Source organism: Toxotes jaculatrix, chromosome 14, assembly GCF_017976425.1.
Source record: "Toxotes jaculatrix isolate fToxJac2 chromosome 14, fToxJac2.pri, whole genome shotgun sequence".
In the NCBI taxonomy this organism is placed as follows: Eukaryota; Metazoa; Chordata; class Actinopteri; family Toxotidae; genus Toxotes; species Toxotes jaculatrix.
Genome location: NC_054407.1, coordinates 12,500,757 through 12,519,208, shown reverse-complemented (window position 1 = coordinate 12,519,208; position 18,452 = coordinate 12,500,757). Strand labels below are relative to the sequence as shown.

Here is an 18,452-nt window from a genome sequence, read left to right as displayed (position 1 = left end):
CTGCGCCTTTGGTCCTTATTATTCCAGTCAACCCCCACCATCGCGGTCTACTACACCTTCATCTGATCTGGTTCCCTTCCTTGCTTAAGGAGAACACCTCAACCTCTTCACCCACCCAAACTCTCTCTCGTTGTCCTCAGTGCCTGGAAGGTTTGGCAGAGGCAGTGGGTGGGGGGTGTTCTCTGGCGATGGATGTCAGACTGGCCAGGGGAAGCCTCCTGCTCAGGCCATGCTGGGGGCTTCATATAATGAAAGGCACCTGAGGAGGACAAGGAAAGACAAAAGGATGGTTAAAGAGATTCCTTTTGCATTTTATTCAGCTGTAACTGCCTAAATCGTCTGATGGTTAACATAGCAAAAAGTGTGAATAAAATGAGAGGCATGATGTTGACAGGGAGGACTCTGGATGACAGAAGGAAGGGTGAGAGCAGGTGAGAGCAGGTGAGAGCAGGTGAGAATGGAAACTGGGGCCCTAGGTTTAATAATAAAACTCGAAAAAACAGGTGAAGGGCTCGGAGAATCTCCCTGGACATTCCTTGAACTTAATGTGGTTGGTAAAACTAGCATGAGACTGAGCCTTAGCCTGGGTCTCTGCTCAGCTCTGCTCCACTGATCAATAACAACTCTAAATCTGACCTCCAGTGGGACACATGGTTCTAATCCTGGCCTGCCAAGGGCCATAATCCCCCCCTGTTAAAGAGCCCCTTACCCTCCCTTTATACACACACAAACACACACACACCTACATGTCCACACTCACATATACACACATAGACACACACATATTTCACCAAACCCCCCCAAAAGCTACATGTGGGTCTCTCCCAGGACCAGCTAAATTAATGACATCAAGATGTTGCCACTGATGGGCCAGTCAACATGTGGTAGTGTACTTCAGATCAGACCCCAACAACACACCGCTTCAACCAACACACTCCCCTCCCTCCTGTCAAACACGCTTTGGGAAGTGGCTCCTTTCATTTGGGCGGCTATCTTTGTTACACAGAGGTCATTACATGGCTTGGTGAGCTACACTAAGGATTTGATGGGCAAGCTCATCATATGGGGTCATGAAAGGACAGTGAGTGAAAATGTGTGTGTTGGGATAAGACCCAGACGTGCCTCTGCATCAGGGCCACGTGGATAGTCCAGTGATGGTAATGTAAACTGAGGTAACCTGGCCACTAGCGCTCTTTAACGTACATGTAATCTCAGCTCAGCGCTGGGTGATTTGAGAAGCTCGCTCATCAGAGAGGTCTGTGCAATTAACATAGGTTGTGAGTCAGAAAATCTAAACTGAGTCGCTCAACCAGAGCAGGGGTTAAAGAAAGATGTAACCGCTAATCAGCTGTACGTAATTTACATTCAAATCTAGAAATTAAAATCCTTAAACACCCCTAACTCTTTGACAGATCAACACAAAGTCAGATAGTGCAGTTCAAACGTACCTTGCTCTGACTGTACTGTCCATACTGGTAGGATGGATGGTGGTCTACGGCGTAGGCTGGTGAGGTGTAGGAAGGCGGGCAGTAAGACTGGGTGCTAGTAAGAGTAGGCATACTGGTCAAGCCTGGTAGAGCCTCCAGGCGCTGTGAACCATGACAGCTGGCAGCCATGCCCCCGTTAGGCTCCAGGCCTCCGGTCAGTGGTGAGAGGGCAAAGTCACTCTGGGACTGATGTGGCACTCCGCCTGGGTTCAATAAGCCCATCACCTGAGGGAGACATGGAGGAAAAGTGGGCGATTAAAAGTGATGAACTATATTGAATATTAAAAATAGAAAATAGAAAAATAAAAATAAAATAGAAAAGGTTTTCAGGTTTTCACCCTGAAAATCAAAATAAAATATAACACAAAGTAAATATTAAAATGAAAAATGAAAGATTAATCTGACACGACACCGTTCAATTAGCTTCTCCTCTCCTCTCAGGAGGGCTAATGTGTAGGCTCTCTCCTTGTTCATTGTCAGAAGTACATTACTGCTGGCTTCCCTCACACATGTGGTTTCTCTTTTCTCTGCCTGACTGACTGGTGAGCTGATGGTGGCAAAAGAGATCAATCCTTTGGCCTACTAGTGGTTTCTGTTAGAGTTATCCTGTCATATTTATGGAAGTAGATTAAAGAGGATATTTTTTCTTTTATTTTTCCTTGTCATGACACGTCTAGCATTTTGTTACAACTGAGTAGATACATAAGGGGAAAAAATGGTCTAAGTCTGACTCTGGCTGATTGTAATAAGAATATTTTCAAAATTAATTTGTGAGAATGTCATGTGTTTGAAGCAGAACTTAAACAGATTTATATGTGTCCATTGATGTAGTGATTTCTTCAGAGCAATGAACTTTTCTTATTGTCTCCTTTACTTTCTGTTGTTGCCCTAAAATTACCGTGTCCTTGTGGGGCCAAGGTAAAGAGGCCAAAGGGTATGTGGGAATGAGGGGTGTAGGGTATGTTTGTGTATGTGTCTGAGAGCTACCCCTCCTATGTGTGGAATTGTGTATGTAACAGTACGTGTGTGTGTGTGTGCACGCGCATGTGTAGTAAGCATTTTTTACTCTGATGTCAAGGGTGTGGAGTATCGGTGATCACCGTGAACAGCTGCACATAGGTTTGCGTGAGAAGCAAAGTCATGAAAATGTCTAAAAAATGAAGTTAAAGAGAGTTACAGTCCATGTAAGTGAGAATTGAGCTTAGGCCAAACACAAAACCCAGTACACTCAAAATAACAAAATAACCTGGAAAGAAAAGTAAACTGAAAAAAAATAATTATAAGATGAAGAATAAGTAAAGCCAAGTGATGTAAAAACATGGCTTTTCCAACTGACAGTCAGCTGGCACGTGCACACACACACACGTGTGCATGTACACATTCTTAAGCAACCTTAGGTGTCATTAAGGTATGATCTGACATCACATACATGATGAACAGAGCGATGAGGTCTAAATCATTATTTCTCTTACTATAATTAAACATCTAATATCTTTGTTTTTATTTATGCAGGTGCAGAAATCCCATAGAATGCAAATTCAGTCACCAATAAATCTGGACAAGGCCTCAGAGGAAAAATAAAAGTTATCCTTTAAATCATTACGCAGTTTTCTTGTGGCTTCAAACACACTGTGTAATTCTGTGTTTGCACACCCACTAATATTAGTCCGTGTGGCATGTGCGTGTGTACATGCTTGCGTCTCAGGGTCTGTGTCTGATCTACATGCTCATGCACTGCAACTGAAACAGCAGCAGTTCCCAATGGTGTGTCTGTTTTGAGGCTGTTCCGGGGATTAGGTCTCAGGGGGGTGCAAATCCCGGCCGCTCGCTTCCTTGGTGAGAAAGGATTCCTTTGGTATGCACCAGATCAGCAGAGACCCAGCACCACAGGGAAACCACTAGCCCGACTGCTGTTTTAAAAGTAGAGCTGACTGCTCAGACAAGAATATCACCTATCTAAAGTAAACCTTATCCATATCAAAATTCCATCGTGATCTAATGTGACCATATCTGGAGTTAAATGAACCCTTGAATCTCCTGATGTGTACAGAGTACTAGATAGGGTAGGGTAGCTTTTATAGACAAATTTAAAGTTCAGATAAGGAATTCTAATTCTAGGAAGGATTTAACACAAAATGGACCGAGCTATGTGGCTATTCAAGAAAAACTGAAGCTGTAAAGTTTTCTAAGAGCAAAGAGGTCTGCATGTATTATCAATGTCATAGAATTTAATCAATTCTCATTTCCTCTCCCTTATTAAGTTAAAATCGGGAAATTAATTCTATCCTCGTCTGAAATAGAGAAAACTGTATTGCAATATACATTCAAACAGCTGCAATGAATGTGTGAATTAAAACAAATTAGCCAACAAAGTGAGTCATTTGCATAAATTACACACTTTGTTACGAGAGGATAGATTACTTCATTCCAATCAATTAAGACGCTGGAACGTTCTGTGATTGCAATTCCAGACTGAGAAAACATTCCAGGCACGCCGTCCCTATGCAAGATGAGATGTCCATCCTGTATGGAGCTGCCCATTAAGGTTAATGCTGAAACCATCCATGAGGCCACAGCACCTTTGGCCTCTTTATTGGAGTTGAAGTCGCTAAATGACCCTGTGGGTGTGTGAACCACAGCCGTGCGCTCTGTTACAGGATGGCAGCTACAAGCAGATTCACATCCACTTATGCTTCGACAAAGTAATTAAGTGAAGTACAAAATTACGAGTTAGCGTAGTTGGCTGAGAATAAAACTGATGCTTGCAGCTCAGCATATGTCATCTTCACTCTCCCCTGTCTCTCTACAATTTTATTGTTATTATTGAAAATAAAAATCCCCAAACAATAATGTTTTAAAAGTACATTTATCCAGTTCCTGAGGAGCAGCAAACAAATTCCTTTCAGTAACTAGAGCTCATTTATCAAAGCAGTCAATTATACCTTCAGCCACAATGATGCCACCTTCTACTTTCTGACCAGGCACCCTGGCAGCCACAACAAAGCTCCTCTCTTTTTTTCTATATATATACATCCTCAGGCATTCACACAGTAACAAACCTGCCTGAGGCTGTTTTTTATCTGTGCCTAACAGGAGTCTGAGATTCTCTCTCATGGGAATTAGTACCCAGCATGCATTGCATGTGGGCTGGCCACCCTTTGTGGCGGTTAAAAGCTCGTTTTACGCCTGTTAGCCCATCTTCTGGGCTGGTAGGGAACCACTGATGGACACTGATGACTGTGTAATCGACCATAATTGTCTTTTCAGTTTTGATTTGTGTCATCATCCGACATCCATACATCCCTGCTCATGTTTGGTTCTTTCTGCCTCCCCAAAGACTGACGTTTGCCACATTTTAAATTCATCATCAAACAGCCCATCAGAATAAACAAAAATGAAAAGCTACCGTGTTTTTTAGGCTAACAAGATTTCATCAATGTCACCGCAATGACACCACCTAGGTCACACAGAGGAGTGTGTGTGTGTGTGTTTGTGAGTATCATTATCCCTCCATATGGTGCCTTTCATAAACAGCACGAAGAACTACAAGGCCTTCTGTTTCCTGGCATAACAACATGTGTGTGTTTGAGACAGAATTTGTTTGTGCGTGTGTATATGTACATGCACACAGATATTGAAAGGTTTGCTTGTCTCTACATGTATTTCTACTGTGTATATCTATAACAGATGTATAGACAAACCTGTGGTGAGAGGCTGTTGCTGATGGTGGGGTTGACAGCGTTGGTGTGCGCCGTCGGGGCCACGAAGCTGTCCGAGTATCCTGAGAAACCGTGACGTCCAGACGACAGGCAGTACGCAGAGCTTCCATCCTGGGAACCTGCTGATGAGCTGAGCCCACTCTGGTGCACGGAGGTCGGGGGCAGCGGCTGGGGTCGATGGACTGTACTGGGCTGCTCGGATGCTACTGAGAATCAGATATTCTACTTAAAATCCCATGTTGATAAATCAATGAAACTTTTGCTGCTCTTGTTGCGAGACAATTTCAGATTCTGTGTTATCTAAGTATCTAAGTTATTTAACCCACCTTGAGCTATGGAAGTAGGAGGGTAGGGGCTGTCGGACAGCTGATATGGCTGAAGGCCTGACATAGCTGATGGAGGGAAACCACCGGGGATGAGGTGGTTAAAAGCCATCAGTTGATTGGCTCCGGCTTGCTTCCTCCACCGGGCTCTTCTGTTGCTGAACCACACCTGAGAGAAGAGCAGAGAGAAGAGTTTTTATTTTTTTATTTATCTGCTAACACAATAGAAAAACAACTTTACTTGTACAGTGATTATATGTTCTTCTGTAAATGAGAGTGGGCTTGGTGCAAGTGAATGTATGTGTGTGTTAGAGAGAGAGGCCTCTCTGAACTATTACAGGGAGCTGAAATGATAGAGATCTTAACATCTGGAGCGTGCAGTGAAACCACAGACATTACATCTTTGTGTGCTACTGCAAGTCACTGGGTTCAGATAACGCCAGAGGGCTGTTACAGCTGTTAAAGCCTATATTAGCACACTATCTAAATCAGGCATCTATTTTGAGATCTTTACACAGCCCTTTTTAAAGAGTCTGACAAAAATAAGAAGCTGTCTTCATACAAAGTGGGTGTAGTGTATCTGTGTTTGTCTGTATGTGCAGGCAAAGAGGGGTCAGGCAAAGGGTTGAGGGTTGTTGGGGGGGGGGGGCAGCATGTCTTATGGTTGTAAGGAATGTGTGGCAACATCCCCCGGCAATTTAACGCCCACATGACGCATATCTATGACAGACTGACACATTGCTCTGCTGTGAGACTTTGAGGTTGAGGAGTGCATCTGTCTAACCTGAACTCGAGCTTCTGTCAGTTTGGCCCGCTGAGCCAGCTCCTCCCGTGTGTAGATGTCAGGGTAATGTGTGCGTTCGAAGGCCCTCTCCAACTCCTCCAGCTGCTCCGCCGTGAAGGTGGTCCGACTACGACGTTGCTTCCTTTTTAGAGGCAGGCCCGGCTCTGAGTCCACGTCGGAGCCCTCATCAGAGTGACTGGCTGAAATGGCAAAACAGAGAGACCGTTACTTCAGCATTCAGAGGAGTGAAACTGATACAGAATGAAATTCTGGGGTAAATACTAAGTTGAGCCACAATAGCCAGACCCGAGACAATAGATTATGCTGAGTACAACACATGGTACACAGCCACCTTCGATTGTGTCCTCCTGCTCCCTTAAACTCCTCAGTGGTTCCTGAGGGGATCAAAAGCCAGAAGCTGCTTGAACATGGATTAAAGAGGACTAGATCCCTCTGGGGCGTCTATTTCCCTGGGACACTGTGTCTCTCCCAGTCTTAGCCATGCTGTGCACTATACCAGTAGGGTCCTATAGTGAAGAGAAGGCAGCCTTTTGCAGGTGCTTCTTAATCTGTTTGTTCAGTTGAGGGTAGAAGAGAGCGGCTGAGTGACTGGGAGACAGCTATTGGGATCTAATTCAGCAGAAGAAGGAAAATCAATGAAGGCTTGAGACGAGAAACAGAGGACTATTGCTGCATTTCAGGGGGAGGTTACCCATCTATTAAATAATGATTAGGCTCCACAAACTAGCGTGACAGCCTGCTATTGTCTGTCATTACATGCCCGCAATCCCCCATCTCTTTCTCAGTCATACGCACACTCACAAACATGCATCTGCTGCGTCTGGCCTCTGGGCTTTCACTTAATAAAAAGTAGTCTATGACAATGTGTCAAACACAGATGGACACAAGACAGAAAGAGTTGGAATCCACTCCCAAATCCACCCCAGAGGGACCTCTTCAACCTCATAAGGAGGGTTCACTGCACCTTTTCGACACTCAGACTATGGAGCAAACACCTAAGCTGAGAAAGAAGAAATAAGGGAGTCAAAAGCAGAGAGACAGGTGTAAGCAACAGAAAGGTCTCAGCAGAAGACAGAAGCTTGTCTGTTTCCCCAGACTGCTCATTCTCCCTCTGCCCTCCAGATTTAAAGCTTTAATTAAAAAGTGCCAAGTCAGACATGGGGGAGGGAGGGGGGGCGCAGGGATCTCCCCTTGCCTCTGGAGCCTCTGGAGCCAAGCAGGAAATGTTTGTGCCGGTTGCCAGTGTGTGTTTGACCAGGCATTACACTCGGATTTGGTCCCTGGGAATGCTGCTGCGCTCCAGACCGCCAGCACACAAGATTCTGATGTTGAGAAGAGCTCTTTATTACAGTTGAACCAAGGGCGCCACGCTGGCATAAAGACTCACGGGGGATTGGCTGAATGCTTAGATGCTCCTGGAAAGTGCACTATGAGTTCGGGATGTGGTTTAGGTAAGGATGTGGCCTGAGACCAGTTGGAGCAAATGTTATAATACAACAAGCATGATACTTGATATTTTTCCTATAAACACATTTTTTAACATCAATATTGTTTGGATTAGTAAGAGCAACCTCCATTAATCAGCACATACACAACACTAAAGGACAAAACTTGGAAGAACAGCAAGTTAAGTAACATGTGGTGTCATTACCATTTTAATAATGGAGGAACAGAGAAAGAAAGAAAAAGACCCAGAACCAATGACGACGCAGAAACGAAAAGATTCCTGAGGGAGGGAAAGAGAGCTCATAAAACTCCTCAGAGGAGAAAGCTCCCCGTTGGCACTGTAACTCATGTTAACTGCAGGGTGGGGGTGGATCTCTCCATTTCCCCTTTTAGTTCTGTCTTTCCCTCTCTTTTTCCCTCCCTGTTTTTATTATTAGTAACTACAGAGAAAACACTCCGTCACAGACTCTCCCTTAATGGCAAATGACAGTGTTGCTTTTGTCATCCTCTGGCTTGCGTTTTCTCTTTTGCGCTCTTCCTCTCTCGCTCGCCGTCGTTCTTTTTTTTTTTTTTTTTGGAAATGATGTGGCCGAGCCTTTGTATCTTAGCAGGGAAAAGCCTGTGGCAGGGCTCTATTGGACCGATTACCACGCTCCATCTGTAGGAGCCATCAGGGACGCCCGGGCCTGCATTCAGGGGCCTGTCACCTGCCCAGCAGGGGAGTGGGGGGGGCTGTAGAGTGAGATGGGGGCTGTAGGGCCAGGGGATGAGTGGGGGAATGAAGGGTGGGAGGGAGAAGGGGAGGGGGGGCACAAAGGGGTCTAGAGAAGGGCTACTGGGGGCTGTGGAGGGGCACAGCAGGGGAGCACCCCTTCATCCCCTCCCTCCATGGCCTGAGGGGAACAAAGTTGGGGGATGGGGGGGTTGAAGAGGTTGACATGGAGAGGAGATGGGAGGCTGAAGGCACCTGAAGAAGATGCTGGGGAAGGGGTGTGGGGTGCCAAGCTAAGAAGAATGGGGGTGCTGGTCATTCTTAAAAGTGGGACCTGTCTCTTCCATCTCTATGCATTCACTCCTCTCTTTCTCTGTGCTCACCCGTCGCTGCATCCACATCTTTGACGTTTTCAAAATGAGGCTCGCCGTGGATCAGTTTTGAGGCACGCTGATGCAGAAGCACGCCTGTTCCCACACATTCTCCGCAACAGAACGGCAGAAGAGGATACTAAACACACAAAGGGAGGCCTCGACCTCCTTACTTAAACACCCAAATCAAATTTTACGCTGCAGCTAAAGCACTAGGGAGCTGAAACTACTCCATAGCTGCTCACAGTTTGGCTGCGGCTCTGACAAGAATCTTAATAGAAAGATAGATTATTATCCCTCAAGCGGAAATTGGGGCTGCTGCAGAATTATCCATAAAACAGAAGTTTAAAAACACAGTAAGATGTAGGTTAATAAACTCCTAACAAGCTAGTTAAGATAGAATGGATAGTGAATCATTTATTTACCACAGTTTCGTAGATACTACTGGATTCAACAAGTGAATTCAACAGGTTCCTTTCACTGATCAGACAGAAATAAAATTCAACAAGTGTATTTACATGTGTGTATGCACCTGCACACAAACAACACACACACACACTCAGGAAGGAATGGACTGGGTTACAGACCCAACACTCAAGGTAAACAGGACCATTTATCGATCAAGAGAGGAGACTGACAGGCAGGGAAGATAAACTCCAGAGGGTCACAGATGTGAACCTGGGGAACGTCTAGTTCCATTAGCTTCACCTGCAGCAGAGGAGCCTCTAACAGGCCAAAAAAACCAAGTGAGGATTCCAACTGTGAGAATAAAGACTGCTCTTGTTTACTGCGCAGACTACATCGGCCAGGACTTGCCTTGCCAAGCATTCATCCCCCCTCCCACTCGTTCAAGAGATGTTAATATGAAGAGACATGCACAGGCACACACATCCATGTATGTGCGCGCATGTGAATATAAATTTGCACATGCAGCTTAAAAAAAAAAAAAAAATTTACGAATGAGGTGGAAAGATTGACAAAGTGTGAGAGAGGAGCGAAAAAGATTTTAAAGGAAGGGGAGGAAGCAAGGATTCAGTTGAAGAGAAAAAGAAAGAAAGGAAGGGAGAGAGATGAAGAGCCATGGTGAGAAACAGAAAGAGAAGCGGAGCATATGGGGCAGTTTATAGTCTTGTCTTGGTAGGGGCTGGCTAGCCCTTCCTCCAAGGGCTGTTAATAGAGAAGGTAATTGAGCTGGTGACATGTGTTCGCAACACAAAACAAAGGGCAGAAGAGACAAATGAACTAGTTATTTGCCCAGGGAAGTAGATCTGTCCCTTTCAGGCCATAGAGCGTGGTGCGAGTGGGCCACTGAATAAAATAGTGGCATGCCACATAGAGCCAGAGCGAGCAGATGCACTGGAGGAAAAGAATAGTTAACTGACAGCTTATGGGCTCAGTTGGGGTTAACAGTTAAGGGAAAAATGGGAGTGAGTGGGCTGCTCACTTGACTTGCTAAAAAGCCCCCAGGAACCCGCAGCTGCCTGGGAAAGGGGTGGCGGGGGGGGGGGGGGGGGGGGGTAGAGAGTAAGAGAGAGGGAGATGATGATGTGATGGACAGAAAAAAATGGAGCGAATAAGCGCAGGAGGTTGGCACTTAACGGACAAAGAACTAGCTTGGCGATATGACGCTGAAAGATGTATCTCTGTCTAATATTGGTGAAGTGACAAAAAAGCCACAAATGGCCCTGCGTGGCTATTATGTGTGCCCAGTGTGTGGTGGTTATTATTTAGTTCCACTGTGGTGCGGTTAGGTGACAGTTTCACGGTGGCATTTCCACCCTCAGGGCAGGGACAAAGCAACTGCACGGAGCCCACGCAGGGCCGCAGCAACAGGCCAGTCTGCCACACGTTCCAGTCAAACGGAGACTAACCAGCAGAGATCCACTTCAGTCCAGTCCTGGTTTGGCCAGACACACAACCAAACCAGTCAGCTTTTTCAGAACAAAAAGCATGTTCATTTCTAACAACAGAAAAAACCCCATGGAAGTCTATGTGATGTAAAACGAAAGTTCCTCACAGATCAGCGTTGGTTCCTTAGTGTGACATCCCGTTATTAAGGAGCCTGTCAGTTCTCATCTTTTCTCAAACATTATCATAACCTCTTTTTCCTGGGGCCTGATAGTTTTAACAGTCAAGTGACCCTAGGTTAGCCCCTGACCTTTTCACAGCTACTGCACAGCGCTGCAGCGAAGATAGTCTCACCGCTGACCCCCCCCAACAAAACTCCACAGACACTCAACAGAGAGAGAAACCATCATCACATTCCACGCTTCCTTTTATAACACCACAAACACTCATAATTAGTGTCTTTCTCTTGGTTTTGCGAGCTTGGAGTGCCCTTTTTCAACTTCTAATGATGTGTTAATGCCTGTGTTCAGACAAATGCAGGAAATAAATGCTGTAAATTTGAACATGTATTTTCTTTTTTAATCTTATATGTCCTAAATTTCTGTTCTTGTTTTTAGTGGATTCTTTTGTTCAGAGAAGGGAAGAAAGACATTCATCAAAACAGCAACAGAGTTGCGCTGGCGTGTCCATAATGTGCAATGTGCTGGATGAAACAGCTCCACAAAAACTGAGGCTAAACAAAGTTAAGTGATTGACAACGCTGTCTGGCTTTACTCAATTAACTATCCTATTGTGCTCCTCTTTGCAGAGTCCCCTTGCCCCCGACCCTTTTCTCTTCACACTCCTTTATCCTCCCCATCACAGAGTTTTGCTTGGCTAATACATCCAAGGAAATAGAGAGCTCTTTTTCTACTGGGGCTCCTCTCCTTGACCTTCCATTGCTCACTGCTTCTCTTTCAGTCACTTCACAGTGTCTTTGGGGTTAGTGGGGAGAATGTGGAGAGTACATCAGCGCTGAGGGGCCGGCTCAGGGCAGGACCTCAGCCCATTACTTCAAAGTTGGCCTGCATTCATTAATTGTCCTTTGAATTAATATTGGAGGATCACAATGTGGGTGCCAACAGAGAAAGAGGCTTTAATGAAGCATAGAGTCTGCATTCAGTTGCAGATCAGTTAGTGTGGATTTTTTCTTTCTTTTATTGAGAAAGGGGAAGCCTTGAGAATCATGCCAACACAGAATGTAAAAGTGTTTATATTTGAGAACAGGTCTATCTATCCATCTATCCATCTATCTATTTATCGAGAGCAGAATATATTGTGAATTCTAGTTTGTTCTCCCTAAAGCTCCACTGGGATAAACTAGCATTATAAACACTATTAACACAGGAAAACACAGAGTGAGGCCCAAATATAAATTTCTCCATTATCCAGCCCTGAGAGGAAAATGGAAATGTGGCTGTCGCAGACATTCCTCTGGTTGCACTGAGGCCTTCTGTCTCCAGTCTCCTCTAACCCTCCAATCTTTAACTTATTCACTGTGGAAATCCAGGGGCCCATAACAAACACACAGCTTCCAGAAAATCAACATCTATCTCTCTGTTTACAGCTGTTTACAACTGAGTGGCATTGCCATGCCGCTCAGTTGCTTTTGCTGTCTCTGTGTGTGAGAGAAAGGTGTCTGTTTATGTGTAAATTCATAGGTGTCTCATTAGAGTATAAGTTAATAAACTTTAAAGTTGGATTAGGAAATTGGAAAGGGAAATTTGCTACCGATGTTCATTTGTGAATATAAATTATATACGCATTTTGACTGGCTTTAAAAGATGGTACGCCATAAAAGCGCAAATATGATCTTTCTGCTCTCCTTGCGCTCTAAATATTCCTCTCTCTAAATCCATGCCAAAGTCACAGGGAGCCACTAACCCAGTTTATTTACACAAACAAAGTCCTACTCAGCGCCTTTGACAAAAGCAGCTAAATCTTTCATGTTTTGTCAGCACTTGATTCCTCCTGTCCCTCTGGCTATTTGCCTGCCTCCGGACAATAGAAGTGGGAGAATGGCAGCAGATTGTTGGAATGCACCTCAATGAAACCAATTATTACATGTTGACTGCGTTCACCATGGCAGATTTGAAAGAACTGGGCTCATTCAATTTGGCACCGCAGGATTCCCTTTAAAGAAAAGTTATCCCTTTGACTGTTTGTATTTCTGAGCTTTCTTTTTCTTCTCCTTCTTCTTTCTCCCTTTCACCCCCACTGCCATAAATTGATCCTGCAAGAGTGGCTACTCCTCTTTCATGACTTTGGTTACTTTAATTAGTTAAATGAGGCTAAAGTGCTAAGAGTAATAAATAGAGGAAAGGATGCTATCAATTAATTCAGTCCCACTCATGGCAAAAATATCCTGGCACCGATGGATTGTTTCCGATTCAAATTTTATACCAAAGAAGTACAGAGTTGGACTCACCCCTGCTCAACAAACAAATGTGATAAATGCCACAAATAATTCTTTCAAACATATCTCAAACTGTACATCAGCCGTGCCTGTTGTTTAAATTCTGTGCGCTGTAGTAAATTCAGTCCACATAACTCAACAGTTATGTGGACTGTGATGCTAAGTAAACAACTTAGCATCAGATTCATCCCAGCTAACATCCTTTTCCCACAATGTTCCAGCCACTTGCTAATGCCATGCAGACCTGGGGCTGCCCGGTATACTTTATCCCACAAACCTTAGCAGTTCTTTTCCCAGACAAATAAATCTAAATGAGTCAGCTTTGATCTTAGCACTTAAAGAAAGCCAACAATAGTGGTAGAGGAGAAAGGGGCAGAGAGCAACAGGCCTCTCTCCACCACAACAATAGCCTCTGCAAACACCTACTTAATCAATATTTGGCCAGAAGACACTCTCTCAGTCCCCAAACCAACCTTTTCACATTCTAATGAAGTGCTATAAAAGAGAAAAACAACAACTACTTCCACAAAGAGACACAAGAATGAAATAGTGCCGTCCTGTATATCAATGGGGGAAAACATCTCAGAGCTGTTTGCATGTAGGATGTTACCTGTTTCATGTAAAATAGCTAATGTTATTTGTTTTCTTTCAAAAAGAAAGAAAGAAAAAAATCATGCCATCTTAAAGGTTTTGATGAAAGATACATAAAAAAAAATACATTACTCCTCTTAACCTAATTTCTGATTTTTTATCCAACACATTGCTGACTTTAAGTTAAACTTAAAATCTTTCTAAAGAGGATAATCAGCAAGGATGCAACTTAAATTAATTTTACAAGAAAGGATGCACCCTAATTTACTCATCAGCCACAATATTTCCGATTCAAATCGTCTGGTCTGCGCAAAAAAAAGGGAAAGTATTTATTTATTTATTTTGCGCAGGAGCGCGTTTTAGAAGTTAGAGAAGTCAACACTGTCTGATCAGTATTGTGTCTCGCCTGGGAGAGGGAGAGGGAAGTGCCCACAGATATTGCATGAATGTGTGCGCCCTAGGCGGAAAGGAAAGGGGCGGACTTTGTCTGAGATGAAAGTGGAGAGAAATAAAAGGTTTGGATTTAATCTAGTGGAGAGAAGGGTTTCCCTGTGCTCGCTGGCTGAAGGCGTCATGCTCACTGCGCAAAGACTGTGACAAAAGCTCCGTGCGCAAAAGTATACGGCACCGTTCAATTTGATTACGCAAGGCTTGATGGGAATTTAACAAATTTCAGGCAAAAAAAAGAGGAGTCGCCTTTTATCGCCTTCCAAATGTGTTAACTTAACGTTTATTTTATTTCTCTGTAGGCTTAAAAATATCATCTATTAAAACCTAACAATAATCTAAAAACCAAACAACAAAACCACAACCGCGAATAAACAAAATAAATCCGTGCCACATTTCGTGATCTTGCCAAAGCGCTGCCTCTTTTTCTGGAGGACTTTTGACCAATAATTAACTATAGATTGCATTGTGTCTCCAACAGCAACCTTTCCTTTTGCGGCAATAGTCCTCGGTCCCCGTTAGGTCGTAAATCAACAGGTGTTTGCCTAAAATCTGAGCAGTTTTCCCCTATTTTTTTTTCCTCTTCTGAATTCAAACTGTAAACAGTGGGAAAAGCCCCCAGATTGGCACTTTTTTGAGCATTCTATAAACCAGGTCTCACTGGGCCTATTGGTGTCCCTGAATAATTCATCGCTCATTGCGGGTTCATAATGTCTTCTCCCGGCCTTTTGTCAGCGCAGTTTTTGCTCCCTTTCTTTCCCTATTTTGAAAGGCCCTGGCGTCTTTTTGTACACCACTGAGCCGCTCACACTGGAGTTTGGCTTTTGTGCGCGTCAAACTGAGGTGTGAGCCTCAATGGACTCTCCCCGCTTTGTCCCCTGAAGTTCATCCTCAAGTGTCCGATTGAGTGTTTAAAAAAAGTTTCTCAGGCTTGGAAGTTAGACAAATGTTTGATTATCCAAAAAAAAAAAATCCCTTTGTTACATCCCAGAAGCCTCGGCGCATGTAAACACCTCAGTGTATTTAATTCTGCTCAGGTTAACCAAAAACTGTTCATCCGATCGTTTCTCTATTATTAATCTGATATCAAAATTGGGTCTATGTATGCGTAAACGCATTTAGCATTATTATTAGTAGTAGTACTGGTAGTAGAAGTAGTAGTAACATTTTCCGTCGATTCTTTAAACCTGACATGCTTATTATTGATAAAGTGCAGGCGACAAACTTAAACCTACATCCACAGTTAACCCAGAAATAAAATATTTTTTGGGAGGGACTGTAACACAATCACACAATGGAGGTAAAATCGTAAATTATGAACTTACATCTGTCTCCCAGAATGCCGTCGATGCTGTGTTTCGTCCGCGGTTCGTTTTCCTCCATCTCCCTCTTCACCACTTCATCATCATCTTCCTCATCCTCACCAACTCCGCCGAATTTGGAGCGCATGATGCGGCTGATGGCGCTCACTGAGGAAGAAGAAGGGAAAAGTTTGGACCAAAATAGAAATTCATTATTATTTAAATTTAAATTACTACATAATGCATATAATTAAATTATGTAGACAAAGACAGTGATTTTGTCTATTGAAAATAAATAATATATTAAGTATTAAAGTGTTTTGGTGTTTTTTTTAATGAGTCAGTCATTTTCACATCCTTCCTGGTGATCACACATTTCAAACTTTCTCCAACCTGAGGGGACGTTGTTCCTGTCGCAGATCCCATCCTTCAGTAACTTGTCCCTGATTTCCCAGCTGAACATGCCCGGGTTTTCTGTCTTGTACTCCTCGATTTTCTTGTCCACCTCTGGAGTAGCGGTTTGCTTTAGTAGGAAGAAAGACAAGAGTTCATTTGTTTGTTGTTGTTGTTGTTGGTGTTGTTTAAAGATTCAAGGCCTAGGCTACATTAGGCGTGGCAGAAGTTTAATTATTTGCTGGTTTTAAGATTCAAAGAGGCTATGCAATACTATAAATCACAAGGTTACTGGGCTGCAGAGAGCCTATAAAGTCAGACTCCATTAACTTTAATTAACTTTTATTAATTTTTATATGTCCTAAAGGCTTTTTTCCCAAAGAGGGTGCGTTGCAAAACATGACTTTTAATCAGCTCTGTTTAGTTTTTTTATTTTTTTTTTTTTATTGAGGATCACAAGCTCATGGATCATTTAACCTGAGTGTTTCACAGCAAAACAGAAGAGGTTTTATTCTTTTAAATAAAGTCTGCCACTTAATAGGACGTTTGTTCCCAGGTAGACTATAAGGATATTTAAATCGTGTTATTTTTGTGAAAACACTGCTTAGTGTTACATGAACTGGATGTCATTTTCTTCACATTTTAGCCACAATTTGCCAAAACATCACGGGCCGCATCTCTTACCTTTGGCTTGCTGCCTCCGATGGCCCCCGGCCTGATGGAGCCTGTCTCCTGGTACCGGCAGAGGATTTTGGAGACGCAGCCGTGGGACACGCGCAGCTGCCGGGAGATGACACACGGCCGGATACCATGATGTGCCATCTCCACGATTTTGTGGCGGATATGGTTGGGGAGAGGTCGGCCGTTTATGAAGACACCACCGAGCTGGTTGACCCGACCCTGTCCTAACGGAGTGGAGACTGGAGAGCGGTGCACGGGATTTAGTTAGCTGGATGCTCATAACTTGTTGACTAAACCATGTGTGTGCGTTTTTTGTTTTATATATTATTATTTATTTTTAATGGAAAAAAAACGAACCTGCAAACATGTCAAAACATAAACGTCATTAGTATTACAAGCACCATATATTCAACTTATAAAAAAATCTAAATCTGAATTTTTCTAAAACAATTTAAAAAAAAATTATGCCAGTGATGCGAAAAACCAATAATAATATTCTTTCCGGAAAAAAATAAAACGGGAAATTTTAAGTATCAAAACAATAAAATGTGAGGGTATAGAGTGAGACATGTTACTAGCTAGCTAACTAACTAACTAACTAAATAATTAACTAACCACCTAAATAAATAAATAAATAAAAGACTAAATAAAATAAAATTAAATAAAATGGATTTAAAAAGCATGCCCTGTTGCCACTGGACGTGTGGACTTAACTCTGGAGCTCCTGTTTATAATCTGACATTTAAAGTTTAAGACGAAGTGAGTCGCTGATAATAAAATGTTGGCAGCTTTAAATCATGTTTGGCGTCAAGCTTGACAACAACTTTGCTGAAGTTTTCTAATAAGTTTAATTTCTCCTCAAACTGTGAGCCGCAACTGGTGGTGGTGATGGTGGTAATGGTGGTGATGGTGGTCTCTTACCTTCCAGAGAGTATCCACCCCGCGGGTAGTTCTGGTGAGGAGTTGGTCTCATCATTCTCGGTAAACCTCCTGCAAGCGCAGTCATGATTCCTGACTTTCTGTCAGGTAACACTTTAAACGAAGCTGCTTCTGCTTCTTGCTTTTAATCCAACAAAATACCTTTTGTTAGTTTGCAATACTTCGCCTTTTCTACGGACGCGATGTAGCCACCTTTTTTTCCCCCTGGAGTAACAGGTTGCCCCGAGCGAGAAGAAAACTGAATCCCTCAGAAGTGGAGCTGGTTGGTTATCCAGTGGTCGATGTGAGCTTAAGTGAGAGTTTTAATCTAAATGCAGGTCTGTAGCAGTCCTGCAAGGATTGAGAGGATGGTTTGAGAGGGTGGATGGAAGTCAAACATTTTATCTGTGGTCGCTGTCCCCTCTGACTCCGCGCTTCGCCTCCTGATTGGTCAAAGACCCGGACGTTCAGAGACTGGAGGAGAGTTGTGATTGGTCAGCGGAAGTTTCCCCCACCACCCCGCTTCTGTCTGGATTGACCTCACGAGGTCAGCTTGTCGTGTCACAAGCTTCAAACTTTTTACAAAGTACACAACTTTTAATAAAAACCTATTAAATAAATATCCCGACCAAAATAGACCCGATTTCTGACTGTTTTCTGACTGAGAAATGCGTTATGGTCCAGATTGTCTAGATGAGGAATCAGGACGCTGCTGGGGCTTAGAGTGGAAGAAGGTTTAATGATGTGCGAAACTGCATCAGTAAAGAGAAAAGTACAGTTTGATTTTTAACAATTACCAAAAATGAATACTACCATGGAAAACATTAAAAACACTGTCAGACTGTGGCTTGCTGCATTGAACAGAGCTGGTATCAGTAAATAAATGAGTCTAAAAGTAAAAAAGTTCCTAGTGAGCATTTATTCATTGATGACTTCACAGAAACACATGCTCACA

The 18,452-nt window shown here is 43.3% G+C and overlaps 1 protein-coding gene across 2 annotated transcripts; it reads right to left on the bottom strand.

Moving 5' to 3' along the window:
• Positions 1-241: 241 nt before the first annotated feature.
• pax3a (paired box 3a) lies at positions 242-17,585 on the bottom strand. Of its 2 annotated transcripts, none has more exons than XM_041054862.1 (9): positions 17,501-17,585; positions 16,583-16,818; positions 15,899-16,028; positions 15,530-15,673; positions 6,314-6,513; positions 5,533-5,698; positions 5,189-5,412; positions 1,449-1,712; positions 242-259 (listed from the first exon to the last, which is right to left on the bottom strand). In XM_041054862.1, exons 1-9 carry the CDS (start codon positions 17,583-17,585, stop codon positions 242-244), a joined length of 1,467 nt encoding a protein of 488 aa, XP_040910796.1. The 2 variants fall into 2 exon arrangements, with proteins under 2 accessions (XP_040910796.1, XP_040910797.1); XM_041054863.1 differs by having other exon boundaries at positions 5,189-5,409.
• Positions 17,586-18,452: the final 867 nt, after the last annotated feature.

Bases quoted from the DNA above. Each gene is read 5' to 3' on its own strand.
- pax3a (XM_041054862.1), bottom strand. From the start codon at position 17,585: ATGACTGCGCTTGCAGGAGGTTTACCGAGAATGATGAGACCAACTCCT. The intron at 16,819-17,500 runs GTAAGAGACCAC...ACCGCTCTCCAG, and splicing joins GGGTGGATACTCTCTGGAAG to TCTCCACTCCGTTAGGACAG. The intron at 6,514-15,529 runs GTAAGTTCATAA...TTGCCATTTCAG, and splicing joins CGGCATTCTGGGAGACAGAT to CCAGTCACTCTGATGAGGGC.